The 14,784-nt window shown below is 42.1% G+C and overlaps 1 protein-coding gene across 2 annotated transcripts in view; it reads left to right on the top strand.

The window, feature by feature from the left end:
• SRPX (sushi repeat containing protein X-linked) overlaps nt 1-14,784 on the top strand; it is a 50,019-nt gene that overhangs the window by 20,743 nt on the left and 14,492 nt on the right. The window contains exons 2-4 of one of the 2 annotated variants that reach the window (XM_076355598.1): nt 7,233-7,292; nt 13,790-13,981; nt 14,596-14,772. In XM_076355598.1, the coding sequence (XP_076211713.1) occupies nt 7,233-7,292; nt 13,790-13,981; nt 14,596-14,772 (429 nt within the window). The remainder of the gene's footprint in view (nt 1-7,232; nt 7,293-13,789; nt 13,982-14,595; nt 14,773-14,784) is intronic. The other variant, XM_076355608.1, reaches the window with a different exon arrangement.

Genomic DNA, 14,784 nt, shown 5'->3' on the forward strand with positions numbered 1-14,784 from the left:
AGTAGTGTGGTCAGTGGGAACACCCTTTGAGGAGAGAAGAGGGCAGATGATATCTTTTGAGTTACTGTGCATGTTGAAAACTGCTTAATATGAGCAGTTGCTATTAGATTCTCTACATTTAAACATGTTCATTAATACAGTTGCATTTCTATCTCAGCCCACCTGTAGGAAGGTTCAAGGCAAATCAGTATCTCTGGCTATTTATTAATTGATTTTGCTGACTCTTCCTCTGCTATTTGTTCTGCTTTGATTTCTGTAACAAAATATATATATTTTTTTTAATGCCTTACAGACCAGATGCAACAAAACACCTGAGTGTGCAGGCAGCTTTTAAACAAATACTGAAATCCCACTGAAGCCAATGGCATTTAAGCATGAGCTTTGCAGAACAGGGGTGTAATGTTCAACCGGTAAAGAATGAGATGAAAAACCTGGCTTTCCATTCTTACTGCCATCATAAAATGAGTGCAAGTATTTTTACACACAGAATAAAGCCCTCTAACGTGAAGGTTGTGAACAGTTTTGGTGCCTTTTCTGCTTCCTCATGTTACATCTTCCAGACTTCTGAGGTCTTAGTGTGACCTAGCCCTGCTGTACTGCAAGAAGCTTTACAGTCTGCTGCACGTAAAGCTAAGTTTTTTTTAATTCATTCATTTGATATGGCTTCAGGTAATGTGGAATGTAGAACTCTGAGGCAAAACATTGGAGGAACTAAATCCAGATGTTACAGACTTATTGGTGGAAACTGGTCATCCTCTTCTTACACGTACTTAAACTGGTCAGCTGTTTGAATATGGAAGGAATTCCCAAGCGCTCTCCTCTGTTTTGAAGGATATATCGCGTGTGGAATGAGCCTTTCCTTTCCTCCCAGTATCAAGAGTAGCCAGTGCCTCCAGACCGGAGAAGATGCCATCTAAGCTCATTTAACTCACGTTGTTTCCCTGTGTGCAACACAGAGTGTCATTACAACTGTATTTTGGTTTGTTTGGGTTTTTTCCCACTTTGTTTTCCTTTTGGTTATTTTATGAAATTTGCCATGAAGCTGAAATTGGAAAGTATCACTGTATTTTTAGGGTTGTTTTTTTCTGTTCTGCATTTCCCAGCAATGTTCAAAAAAATTGGAAATGCAGTGATCTTTTCTGAAATACATATTTAAGTAAATTGGTGCTATATTTAAGACTTCAAGCTTCAGTAGAGCGTAAACTGGAACGTTGACTTTTGCTGCTGATCTTTACAGTATGTACCTCAACTGTAGGTAATCCTTATAAACCCTGAGCAAAAGAGCATGAGAAAATAAAAAAGGCTTAAGAAACTCAGTGGTGTAAATTGACAAAATAGTATCTCCTGAAAACTCTGAGCTTTTATTAATGTATTCTGCAGGACTGTAAGCACAGTAGATATGAAACTCTTCAGTCTGCCTGGTGCTAAACTAGGGAGGAGAGCACTGCTGTTCAGAAAAAAGCCCTTATTGCAGGCTAAGTGCTGTAGGTTCTTGTATTTAAGTGCCTGACTGTAAAAGGTTTCCTGTTGGTTTCATGAACTATACTGTTGTTGTCTATAGCTTATTTTCAGTTGATCCAACTCAAAAAGAGTTAAGACATTCCTATGTCAGTCATGGGAAAAACAAGTTTGCATAGCTATTCTGCCTCTTACAGCCCACATTCCTTCTTTTTCTCAATTATAAAGGATTTGTAACACAATAGCATGTTAAATGTTGTTCATGCACCTGCGTATGCAGTGCCTGCCTCGGCATTATGTTCTTGTGTCCTGATGCTGCCAGCAGACCTGCATGGGTGAACCTTTGCAACGGGGAGAGGAGTCCTGTGTGCGTCACCCTAAATTTGCCCATGTGCAGTCACTCACATAACCAGTGGCATCAAACAGTGGAGCACCAGAGTCCTCATTCCCTTTGCCCATGCGGGTAATCCCAGCAACCCTGGTGAAGATCTTACACCGAATAACTCTGCGAAGGTTTATATGCAGTTATCATAGAATCATAGAATCATTAAGGTTGGAAAAGACCTCCAACCGTCAACCAAACACCGCCATGCTCACTAAACCATGTCCCTAAGCGCCTCATCTACACGTCTTTTAAATACTTCCAGGGATGGGGACTCAACCACTTCCCTGGGCAGCCTGTTCCAATGTTTAACCACTCTTTCAGTCAAGAAATTTTTCCTCACGTCCAATCTAAACCTCCCCTGGCGCAACCTGAGGCCATTTCCTCTCGTCCTATCGCTAGTTACTTGGGAGAAGAGACCGACACCCACCTCGCTACAACCTCCTTTCAGGTAGTTGTAGAGAGCGATGAGGTCTCCCCTCAGCCTCCTTTTCTCCAGGCTAAACAACCCCAGTTGCAGGCTTTAATGCTGTGTTTCTCACTTACTGGTGCTTTGTTTTTCCTTTTAACTTTTTCTTTAAAGAAACCTTTAAGTCTTCTACTGGTATTGATTTTTCTTTTGTGCATTTTTATTTTAAACCTTGCCTTGCTGCTGCTTGTCAGAATTAAATGGTCCAGTGAGAAAACGCCTGGTTTCAGATTTGAGAAGGTGCAAAGTTTTTTGTTGTTTGTAGGATCAAGATGGCTAAGCAATTATTGATAGCTCTTCCAATTCTGGAGACCTTTGAGACGGTAAGGCAGAATGGAAAGATTGTTTTCCAATTAGAGATTAATACCATGTAGTATCTGAAATGTTTTATTGTGGAGGTTACCTACCCATTAGAGAGGTTTTGTCTGCCATGGGCTGCATTAGTGCGCCTGACAAGCATGGTGAAGTTTGGGATCTTGTCTGGAATAGTGTCTTTCTGTCTGCTCGGGGATCCGTGGTGCACAAAGGAGTAATGTACTTAAGAAAGTCAGGTTTTGACCAAAACTGAGGGACAGCAAGAAGTCCTCTTAAAACTTCCTCTGCAATCTGATAGCATTTGTCTTCCTTCTCTGGCTCAGCAAACACCAACAAATTGATTGTCACTCTTGTGTAGCAATCGAAGTACTCTCCTCTCAAAGCTTTTGCAGACTTATTAACAAACAGGCAAAGGGGAGGACGATCAGATCCTAGAAATATAGGAAGTATCCTGCTCAGTGCATGTTTGGCTGTGTGTATTTATGTATCTTGTATTGTGTGCGTATGTGAATGTGTCATTGTATATCTGTGCTAATTCATGAATGCAGCTATATGCTCCACTTCCCTCCCTTTCTTTTTCAGCAGACCAAGGCCCCCGGCCAGGAGAGCAAATGCTGGGCTGTAAGTGTGGAAATGGAGCCGTCAGGAGAAATCAAGAATAGCTGCCTTCACTGGGTGTAGATTGTGGTACTAAAGCAGTGGAGTACTTCAGCAGATGCCTGATGTTGAATGTAAACATCTGTAATCAATTTTGAGTGGGTTTAGGGTTAAACCAGTGGTCTCCTAAAGGCTAATGGGACCACTTCAGGAGATACTGAAGTGTTTTGCTGAACAAGAATTGGTGAAGCAGAGCCTTGAAGGCTGCCATCAGGACACTTGGAGTGGATTTGGCAACCACAAAACACAGGCAAAACTGATCCTGAAATGGTCTGATTTAGGTTTTCCGCAAATGGGTAACTGTTGTGTGTCTGAGTGTCCCATTAGCTTGCCAGTTTGAACACTAAGAGTAAATGTGTTCTCTTAATAATGAATTCCTCTTGTATGAGCATTTTTACTTCGTCAGAAGGCTTACCGGCTTACTGTCATAGCTTCTCCTGCCCTGTCTGGCAGTCACATCGCTGGATTTATTTATTCGGCACAGACTATTGAGTTCTTGGTGACAGACACTGCTACATCTTTTCTACTAGGTTGCATGTAGTTTCATTAAAAGTCTATGCCCTAATAAAATGTTTGCAAAGAGGAAGCTTTCCTATGCATCCCCGGTTATAAAAATGTAGTGATGATTTTGTGAATGAAGAAATCTTTTTTCCTAACATAAATAGAATTGTCTAAGTCCATAGATTAATCTCATAATAGATCCATCTTAAAATGAAAGTGTTATTTCGTGGGATTTGCTTTTCATCTGCCAGAACAAAATCCACAGCCAGTTTTTGCAGGAACCTGCTGTAACATGAACGATGATGTGGGACATCTGTAAAGCAGCTTATTGTTCATGTCGTTCTTCCTCAAATACCCAGTTTTTGTACTGTGATAATTTTAGCACTTTGAATGCAGAACAGTGCTTTGTCTTTACGTGTCTTGGTAGTTAATTTTGAACTTATGTGAAGCAGAAAAACCTTTTGTGGCTGCGAAAATGAAGATGAAATGGTGATTTGTTCAGGATCACTCATGGGGTGGCACCAGTGGGGGAATGAGGTGCCAGGTCAGGCCTCATGGCTGCCGGGACAGAAGCCATCTGCTGAAGCGGGACGACTTTGCTGGCAGGCCGCTGCAACATGGCTGTCCGCGCCTGCCACGGTAAGGACAGGTCTGTCAGCGCAATGTGGGTGGGTGAGTACGGAGAGAGGTACGGGAGAGTACCAGGTCCAGGCACATGCGTAGAAGGGCATGTGGACATAGGAGAAAATCCAGCACCCGTGTGTGAGGCGGTGCTGCAATGCCCTGGGGCAATAGTGTAGCAGTGTAGATAGGTCCACCCAGAGCCAGCCCAGCTCTTCAGGAACAGCCCTTTAGATTAGGTCGGTTCTCCATGGCGTGGCCCCGGGCTGGTGGGCAATGCCCAAACTGCCCTTGGTGCCCCCAGCTTGCGCAGGCTCTGCCAGCCCCGCTGAGGCCCGGCGTCGGCCGTTGGGCTCTCTGTGAGAAGAGGCTGCGGAAAAGTGGGAGCGAGACCCTCCCAGGGTAGGGTGAAGATGACCTCTCCCGTGGTTCCTCACGCCAGGACTGTTGTGGTTCTTAACAGTGACGAAACATTGCTTGTTAAGAAACAAACCCGACTTGCTTCTATTTCGAGCTAGAAAATGAGCTGGAAATGGGAGATGTCAAACTCCATGAACTGAGCCTCGTTTCAGGGCAAGAGCAGTGAATAACTGTTTAAGGCCAATTTTTGTTAGAAGACTTTCAAAAGCATTTAATTATTTCTCATCTAAGGAAAGCTAAATATGTAAGAGTTCACATAGCTCTAATGTTTACTGATATTTAAATGCTAAAGTCACCGCACAGTAAAACTTGGACAATTAAGAATGAAAAACTGACATAACAGTTTCATAACCCTTGAACTGAGTAATTAGGTGAGAGCATCCCAATTTCTGACAGAATAATTTATGCTTAGAGAGGTGTTCATTTACATATCAAGGTCTCCACGAAGCCCTCAGGGATCACAGCTTGCTCTTTATGTTATACAGTCAGACTTAAAGTGCAACAAAGTTTAACGTTTTTATGTTGAGAAGTTTTTCAGATGTCAGTGTTTAGGCATCAAAAATTCAACCACCACAACAAAATTTTAAAAACGCAGAGAAATGGCTCCCAAGTGACAGGAAGCCTGCGCTATATAAAGCCCTCGATTTCAGGGAGAAGCTGTTTGGAAGTTCACTTCCTAAGGTCCCAGCTCGAAGCCTTCTGAAAATTGGTGGAAGGAGTCCCAGTGATAACAGCAAGCTTTGAATCAGGCCCAAGGCGAATTGTGAGTTTTTGCTACTTTTATGGTACATGTGAACACAACTCTCTTGATTTTTCACATGCAGGACCCTAAATGGTTTGCATAGCTGCAGTATTGGTGCAAGATTTTGGTCTGACGCGGAGCGCACGCAGCTCCCACTTCCCTGCGGTTCTCAGAAGGTGCTGCGGGCTGGTCGCGGGTCCTGGGTGCACAAGTAACGCGGCGGGAAGGGGCACAGGAGATGCAAAGAGTCTCTTCTTCAGGCGGTCCGAACCCTTGCGAGCAGTGCTGCGGCTGATGCTGGGGGGGGCACTGCCCTTCTGTAGATGGACCCTATGCACTAAAGCTACTCCTGTGGAGCGGCTGCAGATACTGGGTTTCTCTCCTGAGTTTTCCTGAGGCTGGTAGAGTAAGAAGCAAAGTTTCACTGGTTTCTGGGCAGTTTAGTTTGTTTTTTATAAGAAGTGGAATCTGTTGACAGATGCTGACAGGAATTTTGGGGCGACAAATGTTGTTTTGGTAGCTCTTTTATCCTTATGCTAAATCATCCTAGCCATTAACGTCTCTTGGGTTTAATTTCTGCAGAAAATTTGTGTGCTTTGCACATGAAATTAGTAGCTTATTGAGGTGCCTGAATTATTTAATTTAGCCTAGTTTTAAGCAGCAGCTTGTACAGACCATGGTCTCAGACCTCAACAAATGGTGATGAAATATCCCCATAGCTGTAATTTGAGATACCATGTGTGAGAAGCTCCTGCAGCGTAGTGCTGAGCCTCCTTAGTACCTGCCTATTGCATGCAAGGTTTTTAGAAAGATTTCTCAGAGGGGGAATTTGTATGAGCCCTTCTTCTTGGAGAAGACTTATCTAGAATTTAGACTAGACTTCATGCTCTGAAGCTTCTGATTTTAAATAAATGTCACTTAAGGATATTTTGAAGGCTTTCTTGCTGACTGCCATGTTTTATTGATGAATTATTTGAATGGTGGTGCTCCAAATGGCTTCTGGTTTTTATAAAGCAGTTTCTACTTTTTTAAAGCTTTTAACTGTTGCACAGGTTTTTAAAAGTACAGAACCATACTATCTATTTTGAACAACCCCAGAAGACTGCTTGATACCAAACTGTGGTTTTGATTTGAGTGTAACTTGTGTTTGCAGGTAATGTACCTCAATGTTTTGTTCTTGGTATGAAGATCACACAGGTTGTATAAGAGGGTTGTTCTTGAGTTATGCACATTTTACTTCTGCTGTTTGGCCTGATGGCTGTTAACAGCCGCTGACACTATGGAACCACTTTATAGTGAAACCTTTGATGTGCCCCTTCACCTGTACCTCCTCTGTTCTCTCTGCTCAATAGATCAACTTCATGGTAGGTGGGCTTTCCATAACAGAGGAGCTGTGACTTGACATGTGCAACATGGCATTGCACAACATCGCTCTAGGAGCAGTGAGAGAGATTTACTATTTCACTTGATTATCAAATCAATTTGCCCCTTCCAAATTCACTATAAACTGGGTCTGCTATGAATCTGCGCTTCAGAGAAGCCCATGCTGATGGCACTGCGTAGATTATTGCATCCTAATCTTGCATGTCTTTTTGCAAAGCTTTCTTTTATTCTTAATTTATATTTCCTTTCTTGCTGCAGTTTTTTTTCTCTATTTTGTATTATAGGATCGGGATATTCACCCCTTGAAGATGACGAAGATGTGTATGCACGCAATAGATATAAAGGTGAATGCTTTGCTTATGTGCTAAAGAGGATCAGCTGATTGCTGAGAGAAAGCTTCATTCTTTTTCTTTTCATGGATTAGAAAATCTTGGCGATCCAGCTCCCATGGTTTTTCTCATGGATTCTTAGGTCAAGATTTAATTTCTACTTTTTTTAACAATGGAAATTAGACCGAGTACTGATCACCACCCTTTTATGCACCTGAGTAAGTAACTTTTGCGCTGCCTTTGTTCTTGGAAGATCAGGTTGTTAAGTCATGAAAATCTAGGAAGAGCTTCTCTTTCTTCTTCATGCATCCTAACAAAACCATCAATGATAAGCTGACTCAAAACCTGGGCCTACTGATGGTAATGTATAGAATTACATGCAAGAGAGCTTGATTTTCATGACACTTTTTTTCCCATAAAATTGTTCGCATTTCAGGTTAACCTGCTACCTGAAATGCCAAGTGAAGTGTGTTTAACGAATGAACATGTGCATTCCAAAAACAAATTACGTAGCTGGATGAATGAGTGAATGGACCGGAGTGTTTATAAAGCAAATTCAGGTTTTCTTCCCTATTCTAGAAGATTTTGCCATTCAGCAAGATTGAGAAGTTTTTTTGCCACTACCAGTAAATCTTCCATTTACTACGTCCATTTTCTTAAAAAGTCTGCTTCTGTCTCAGCACCCCGCTCCTCTGCCAAAACCCCTCAGAAGCCAAGACAGTAAAGAAACTTAGCATTTAATTTGTTGCTTTAAATGGTAACTGTGTTTCTTTTTAGTAAACTAATCTGTGGACATGCTAGAATTGTAATGTAATCATTTTGATTACTTGAAAATACTGGCCATTGGTGTCTTGTACGTTATTGATTCTCTGCAAAGAATCAATGGGCCTTTTAAGAGGTAAGTCATAAAGTAATTCAGACATTTATGAACAACGAAGAGGAAAGCAAAGATGCTATGGCTATGTTGCGCTCTTATGTTCCTCCCAGTAAAATACTTCAGTATAAAATTTTGCTTTCAAACACATGCAGAAATATTTCTCTAAAGCTTTATTTAGGTAAACTCTTTTTTCTTTGCCTTTTAACATGTAACCCTCTGCAGACACATAGAAAAAGAATTCCAGAGATCATGAAGATAAATCAATGCCAATTCATGCCAGGGCAGGCAAGTAGTTAAAATGCAGATTCTGTATAAATTCCTTTTATATGGTGATCTAAAATGGATTATACTCATGGCAGCCAAAATGTCACCAGGGTAAGTGAAACATAATGACTCATTCACACAGATATTAAAAACTGCCCTGAGTTTGGAAGCGCTACTGCCAAATGTTGAAGATCAGACAATGTGAATCCAGGAGTATAAAGTGTTGGACTAGAAAAGGCTCACTCTTCATTAGCATACTTATTTAAATTGGTATTGGGGGGAAGGGGGTGGAGAAAGACAAAGCAAGGAAAAATGGGCTGAGCAGCTATGTTCAGAGCTTCTCCTTATATGTGCAGTCCAGCATTTTGGGTACAGCCCATTGCTTGGCAAATAAAACTTCCCAGTAACAAATAACTAAATGAATTTTCTTAACTGATGTTAACATACGTAAGCAGCATTGTTTTTTCTGTGCACACGGACTCACTAAACAGTGCAAGCGACCACACAAATTCGTCCTCTTTGGCATCTGCAAACAAAACATTGCAGTTTATTGGGGGGGGCGGGGCGCAGAATCGACCTCCTACCAAACCCTTTTGTCTTCATCTGGATGTTTTTCAACTTGCTCAGCTTTCCAGAGAGACATCGCTGAGACTTTCTTTGCCCACAGCATTTTTAAAGAGTTTTTCCCTTCCTCCCTGGTGAACCCTCAGCTCTGTTGGCTGGTGTACCAGCAAGCAACAGTACAGCTGGTCACTTTGCATGCTGCTTGTGAAGGAAATGCTCAGCTGAGGCTGGTGTTTAAACAGGACTGAGGGGTTGGGGGAAATGATGCTCTAGAAAATGCTTTCCTTCCTGCCACTTGGCATGGCTGTCTCGGATCGTATTTGATGAGGAAGAGCTTCCCAAATACAGCAGTTCCCGTGTTCATCACAGCTTTAGTGCCACTGCTCTGATGATCCTCATTCCTAATATGTTTTCTCAAATACTGTAATGATCAAACACTAGCCCTAGCTGTAGAGGCAACGTTGTGGCTTCAACCATTTCTGCTTGCTGCCTGTTTTCCAGTGGTTGCAAACACAGGATTGAGTCTCCGAAACGTTTTACTACTAAGTGATAATGCAGGCTGTTTTATCACTGAGGAATGGTGCAAACTTTCTGTTAAACAGAAAAACACTGTATAGGTCCTGGTACCTAAAACCTCAAATTTCAGGTGAACAGAGCCCAGTACAGATGGTGAAGCTCCGGAAGGAGGCGCCTGGGAAACCTGTAGCTTTTTTTATTCCCAAAGCCTTCAGGAGCACGGCTGATCTTGTCTTGAGGCAGGGAACAGCTTGTGTGACCTCTTGGGGCCCCATCCAGCCCTAATATTCCATAAATGCTCCATGTAGCTGCTTAGCCTTTGAAAACCAATATGTGCCTTCACTTAAAAATAAACAAACTTTGATCTAAAACTTTGTTGTATCGTTTGATGTGCTTTCAGGCACATAAGCTTTTCAAGTTAGCTGGGTTTTTTTCCAGTGGTATCAGTTGGTCTAAACCCACATATTTGCCCCCTTATAAACCGTGCCTTACCCGCTTTCTTCTAATCACATTCAGTTCTACAGTAAGCATAATAACGTTTTAGATCAAACAGATGTTCCTCCTAAGCTCTTCAAGTTATCTGCATCCAAAAGCATGTCTGTTTTTGTTTTTCTTTCTGACAGTATCATTTGGTCCAGTAAAAGATGTATTACCCCTCCCTAGGAGCCTTGCTTTGTTTCTCTCTGTAGACCACCATAGCTGCAGCGACACTACAGGAGGGGCCTTTTCTTTTTCAGTATTCCGTTTGTGCATTAAACTGCATTTGTTAGCTGTTAGCCACTTTTTTTATAAATATATATGCAGCTGTTTACTCAAGGCAAGCGTGTTTGTAAAGCCACAAAAACATGCAGAAAAACTCAGGCAATTTGCAATAGCTGAAACAGCTGCCTTTTTTTTTTTTTATTTATTAGCCTCCTGATCACGTTGCAAAGTGTATTCGTCTTAACACCCTTTACAAAGGAAATCAGCCATGTGCATTTGCACTTTATATATGTGGAAAACTTGGGGCATAAATATCTTGAACTGATTTGCTGAACGATTACCTAGGTGGCTGGGGCAGAAGCCCAGCCTACCTGAGTCTTCACCCCCGCTCTTGTGCCCCTTCAGTCAGTGTTCTCCTAGTAACTTCAGGTTTAAACCCTTCTGCAGAAAAACTGAGGCCTCCTCCTTAGTTTAGGAGATCCTACAGCACGTGGGAAAAGCTGCTTTTTTTTTTAATTAAAAAAACAACAAAAAACCAAACCCAAAATTGACGTTTAGGGTCTCAGGCCATGAGAGGAGAAGAAGTGGGACAGAAAAGCTGGAAATACTTTGGGTTGAGACCACTGAAGGGGAGATTATGGAAAAGCTGTTGTTAGCTCAGGAGGAGGATTTCTCCGGGAGGTGAATGAGACGGAGGCTGCCTCTGTGAATCCAACATGCGTGGCTTCCCCCAGAGAGTGGTCGAAGGTGATGCTTGAGACTGCACCCGTGGCAGTGGGGTGGGCAGCTAAGGAGGCTGCAGAGATGGGTGCTGTCATCACCCATTACTTCAGCAGTAGCTGATTGACTTCTATTCCTGTTAGCTCATGCTCTTCACCTGCTCTCCCAGTTTTAATTTGCTTCGTAGCAAGCGTGAAAAATGTGTGCCACTGTGATACAGCCCCTCAACAAAGTGGCCCAAGTAAGTTGATGGGGTTTTTTTAATGTCTTTTGGTAACTATGGGATATAGATTAGGGTGAAGGACAGGAAACAGTTCTAAAAAAAAAAAAAAAAAAAACAAAAACAAAACCCAAAAACCACTCTCCGCCAAACTACTTTTTCATAATTATGGGGTAAATAATGGAGGATGTATTTGACATTCAGTATTTGCGGAAAAAAAAACAGAGATGGGATGATTGTGTGGCTGAGCCAAAAAGCTGAACCGCACTCTGCCTCTAACCTGCTGTGTGCTGTTCGACTGGTCTGCTCGTTTCCCGTGCCTCAGTTACCGCGTATTTGGTGACACTGGGAATAATGCCACTTACAGATCTTTGTAAAGGGTTTTCACACGTATTGGTGAAATACAAAAATAAGCATGTCACAGTACAATACGACTGCTTCAGAAACAGACTAGTCTAGAGGAACATGCTCTTGGCCGAGTCAAAAGCTTGACAATTAGTCTCTGATTTTAGTCCTCAGATGCTATTTGTGTTGATTCAGGACCAGCACAGCAAAATGTAGGTGCAAAATGTAATTTCCATTGGGAAAGTGTAAATATGTCCTAGAGACATTGAATATAAATATCCCATGTATGAGAAATATAACAGGCTGTATAGATTTTTGTTTATGTGTGGAGCTGATCGTGTAGAAAAATGTACATAATAACTATAGGAATTAAGAGCTAGAAGTGAACATCTGCCAAAGATGGTCTAGAAATTATTTTTAAATGTCTCCTGTGACTTTGCAAGGATGAAGGCTAAAACTCTGTTTTTTGTTTGGTTGGGGTTTTTTTCCATCTTTCTTGCAGACTTCAAAAGTTTTGTCATGTACCTCCCGCATGTCACACATTGTCACACAGGATTTCAGGACCTGCCATCTTTCTCTTTTTGCCTTGCAATCCCTTCCTCCCTCTTGATACGTCCTTTTCAAATCTTGGAGCTGAGAAGGGGCAGGCTTAGTCACTCCTTGTGTAGGAAACTCCTACGGAGGAGCTGCCCGCTGCAGAAAAAGCACGGCTTTCTTGGTGAACCCTGTTGTCAAAGCTAAACAAAGATTTTGAAGCTTTGGCTGAGAAAGGGAAGTCTCTATTTGATACTGCACCCATCAGTATCACAGTATGGTCTTAAATCCTCACAAGAAGATGGCACCCATATCCTGAGTATTTTAAAGTGTAGCCCTGAGCAGTTATTAAAGGTTCAGTTTTAGGTATACGTGTTTCCCTTTTTCCCATGTGTTCGGTAGGAGCATTAGCTGTGAAGTCCCAGCCAAATTCCAGCTTTCCTCTGACTTGGCAGATCCATCCATGTCACTGTCCTGCATCCAGGAGCAACTAGAAGGTGCTTCTTGTACTTCAGGCTCCATTTCCATGATATTAGGGAAAGGTAGTCCTCCACCTATCTTTTGAGGTGAAGAGTACAACACATGAAGTCCAGACCTTTGAGAAGACTTAGAACTGGATATAAATTTCTGCAACTTGGGTTCCCTTTTCTGAATATGTGCTATATATGCTCGTGAATGAACATCGACACCCTCTGAAGGATTTGACAGTACAAAGTGCAGGGGTTTGTGCTGTCAAATATATGCATTGTGCCTGAATGGATGTTGCACTTGGAAGCTACAAATTACTACGAAAAAGAGAGGAATAAGGTCAGATCTTTCTTGAAAGCTCTTCACGTAGTCTGTTGGATTGGACACTTGCCTTCAGATTTAATCATGGCAATGGTATGGTGCCCATTTGCTAGTAGAAGGCTATTTTGTGGGAGATAATAGAGTATTTGAATGTTTCAGTGTGGCACCGCAGAACTGCTGAGAACAGCGAGGGAGCTGCTGTTCCTGCACACTTCACAAGTTCCAGTTCAGCCTTAATCCTTGGTGCTAACTTGGAAAGTAACTTTGCAAAACTGGAGCTGTACTTAAACCCTGAATGGATGTTCTGACATGTGGAGGATGTGTACAGACAGGCTTGACATACTGGCAATATGACTTATGTAAGTCACATCCTTTCTAACTGTGGGAGAGCTTGAACCATCACAGAGTTCAGCCAAGGCAATGTCCGGTACTGCACAAGTTATTATGGAAGATTTTTTTTTATTATTTTAAATGGGCAGTGAGAGAGCTAAATGTTGTAAAGATTACAACTAGAGCTAGACCAAAGGTGTTCCTAATGCAAACTTTTGTTACCAAAGAGAAGTTAGATGTATCAATTTAAAAACGAGGGAAAAAAGGTCCGGTTGTCATCAAACTGTCCACATGGTGGCAGGCTTATTCCATGGACAAAAAAAAAGACAGACAGACAGACACACACACACACCCCCCACCCCCACCCCACCCCACCCCACCCCTCCACCCCCCCACCCCACCCCAATCTAATGGCTACAATTTTAGTGCTTGTAATAAAAAAGAGCTGCCAGTCTTTGAAGGGCTGACCTTCTGATGTATAAAACTTAGTGCACCTTGTTGGCACTGTTACTTCTCCACTTTGGTGGCTTTTTAAATAAGACTTTTCCATTTCTCCTCTGTGACCTTGAATAAAGAAAGTGGTTTTGTATTTCTGTCTGACCTTTTCCCTTTTGCAAAGTACTATGTGTGTTTTTTTGTTCTCTGTGCTAGAAACACCGTGGTGCTCCCCCATTAAGGTGAAACATGGTTATGCAAACTGCAGGACACCTCAAGGGGAATATTACAAGAATGTATTGGGAACAAGATGTGATATCCGCTGTCAAAAAGGCTACGAACTGCATGGCCCTCAGCAGCTAATTTGTCAGTCAAGCAAACGCTGGTCTGGGAAAGTGCTGTGCAAACGTAAGTAGCTATGAAATCGGCACGTGTGGCTCGTGCCGCAGATTCAGCAGACGATAAACTCTTACTTTGCATTTGAAGCAGCGATCTTCGGATTATTCCTTGTATTTTAAACATTGACAATATAATTGGATATGTAGATTGGCTTGTTGCTGAGGATTTTACAGTGGTACCTGGCATGATAAGTATCGTAAGTGGTAAAAACAATACTCTTGGCAGATAGGGAATGTTTTATGAGTGTGGAATTTTGATTTGTGGGAATAGTTCTATGAGAGAGCCATAAAGCTGCTTCAAAATATTTCCCATTTTGGATTTTGTAAGCTGACACAATTTGTATCGAGTGTCTAAATGGGCTCTTGCAGTAAAACGTTTTCTGAGAAGAGAGGAATAGGTACTTGTCATCTTTTTCTCATATAAATACTGCATTAGGCCACTGTGTATGTAAAGTTACATTTGAAACGCAGCTAATAAGAACAGTGTGAAAAGCCTCATGTGGAACGTGACTTTCTCCCACTTGTCGTTTGCTAGCTGCATCTTTATTTCTGTGTAATACCCCACATTCACATTACTCTAAAGGGGGATAACAGGTTTCCAGAAGTCTTTGTTTTCTGTTCCAGAAAAGCGCTGCCCCACCCTGTCCATGCCGACCAACGGGGGCTTCAAGTGTTTAGATGGTGCCTACTTTGGCTCGAGGTGTGAGTACTACTGTTCACCGGGATACCAGCTGAAAGGCGACCGTATAGTAACGTGCATGGACAACAAAGTTTGGAGTGGCCGGCCAGCATCCTGCGTTGGTAAGTAGGATG

The sequence above is a fragment of the Aptenodytes patagonicus genome, chromosome 1 (assembly GCF_965638725.1).
Source record: "Aptenodytes patagonicus chromosome 1, bAptPat1.pri.cur, whole genome shotgun sequence".
Lineage (NCBI taxonomy): Eukaryota > Metazoa > Chordata > Aves > Sphenisciformes > Spheniscidae > Aptenodytes > Aptenodytes patagonicus.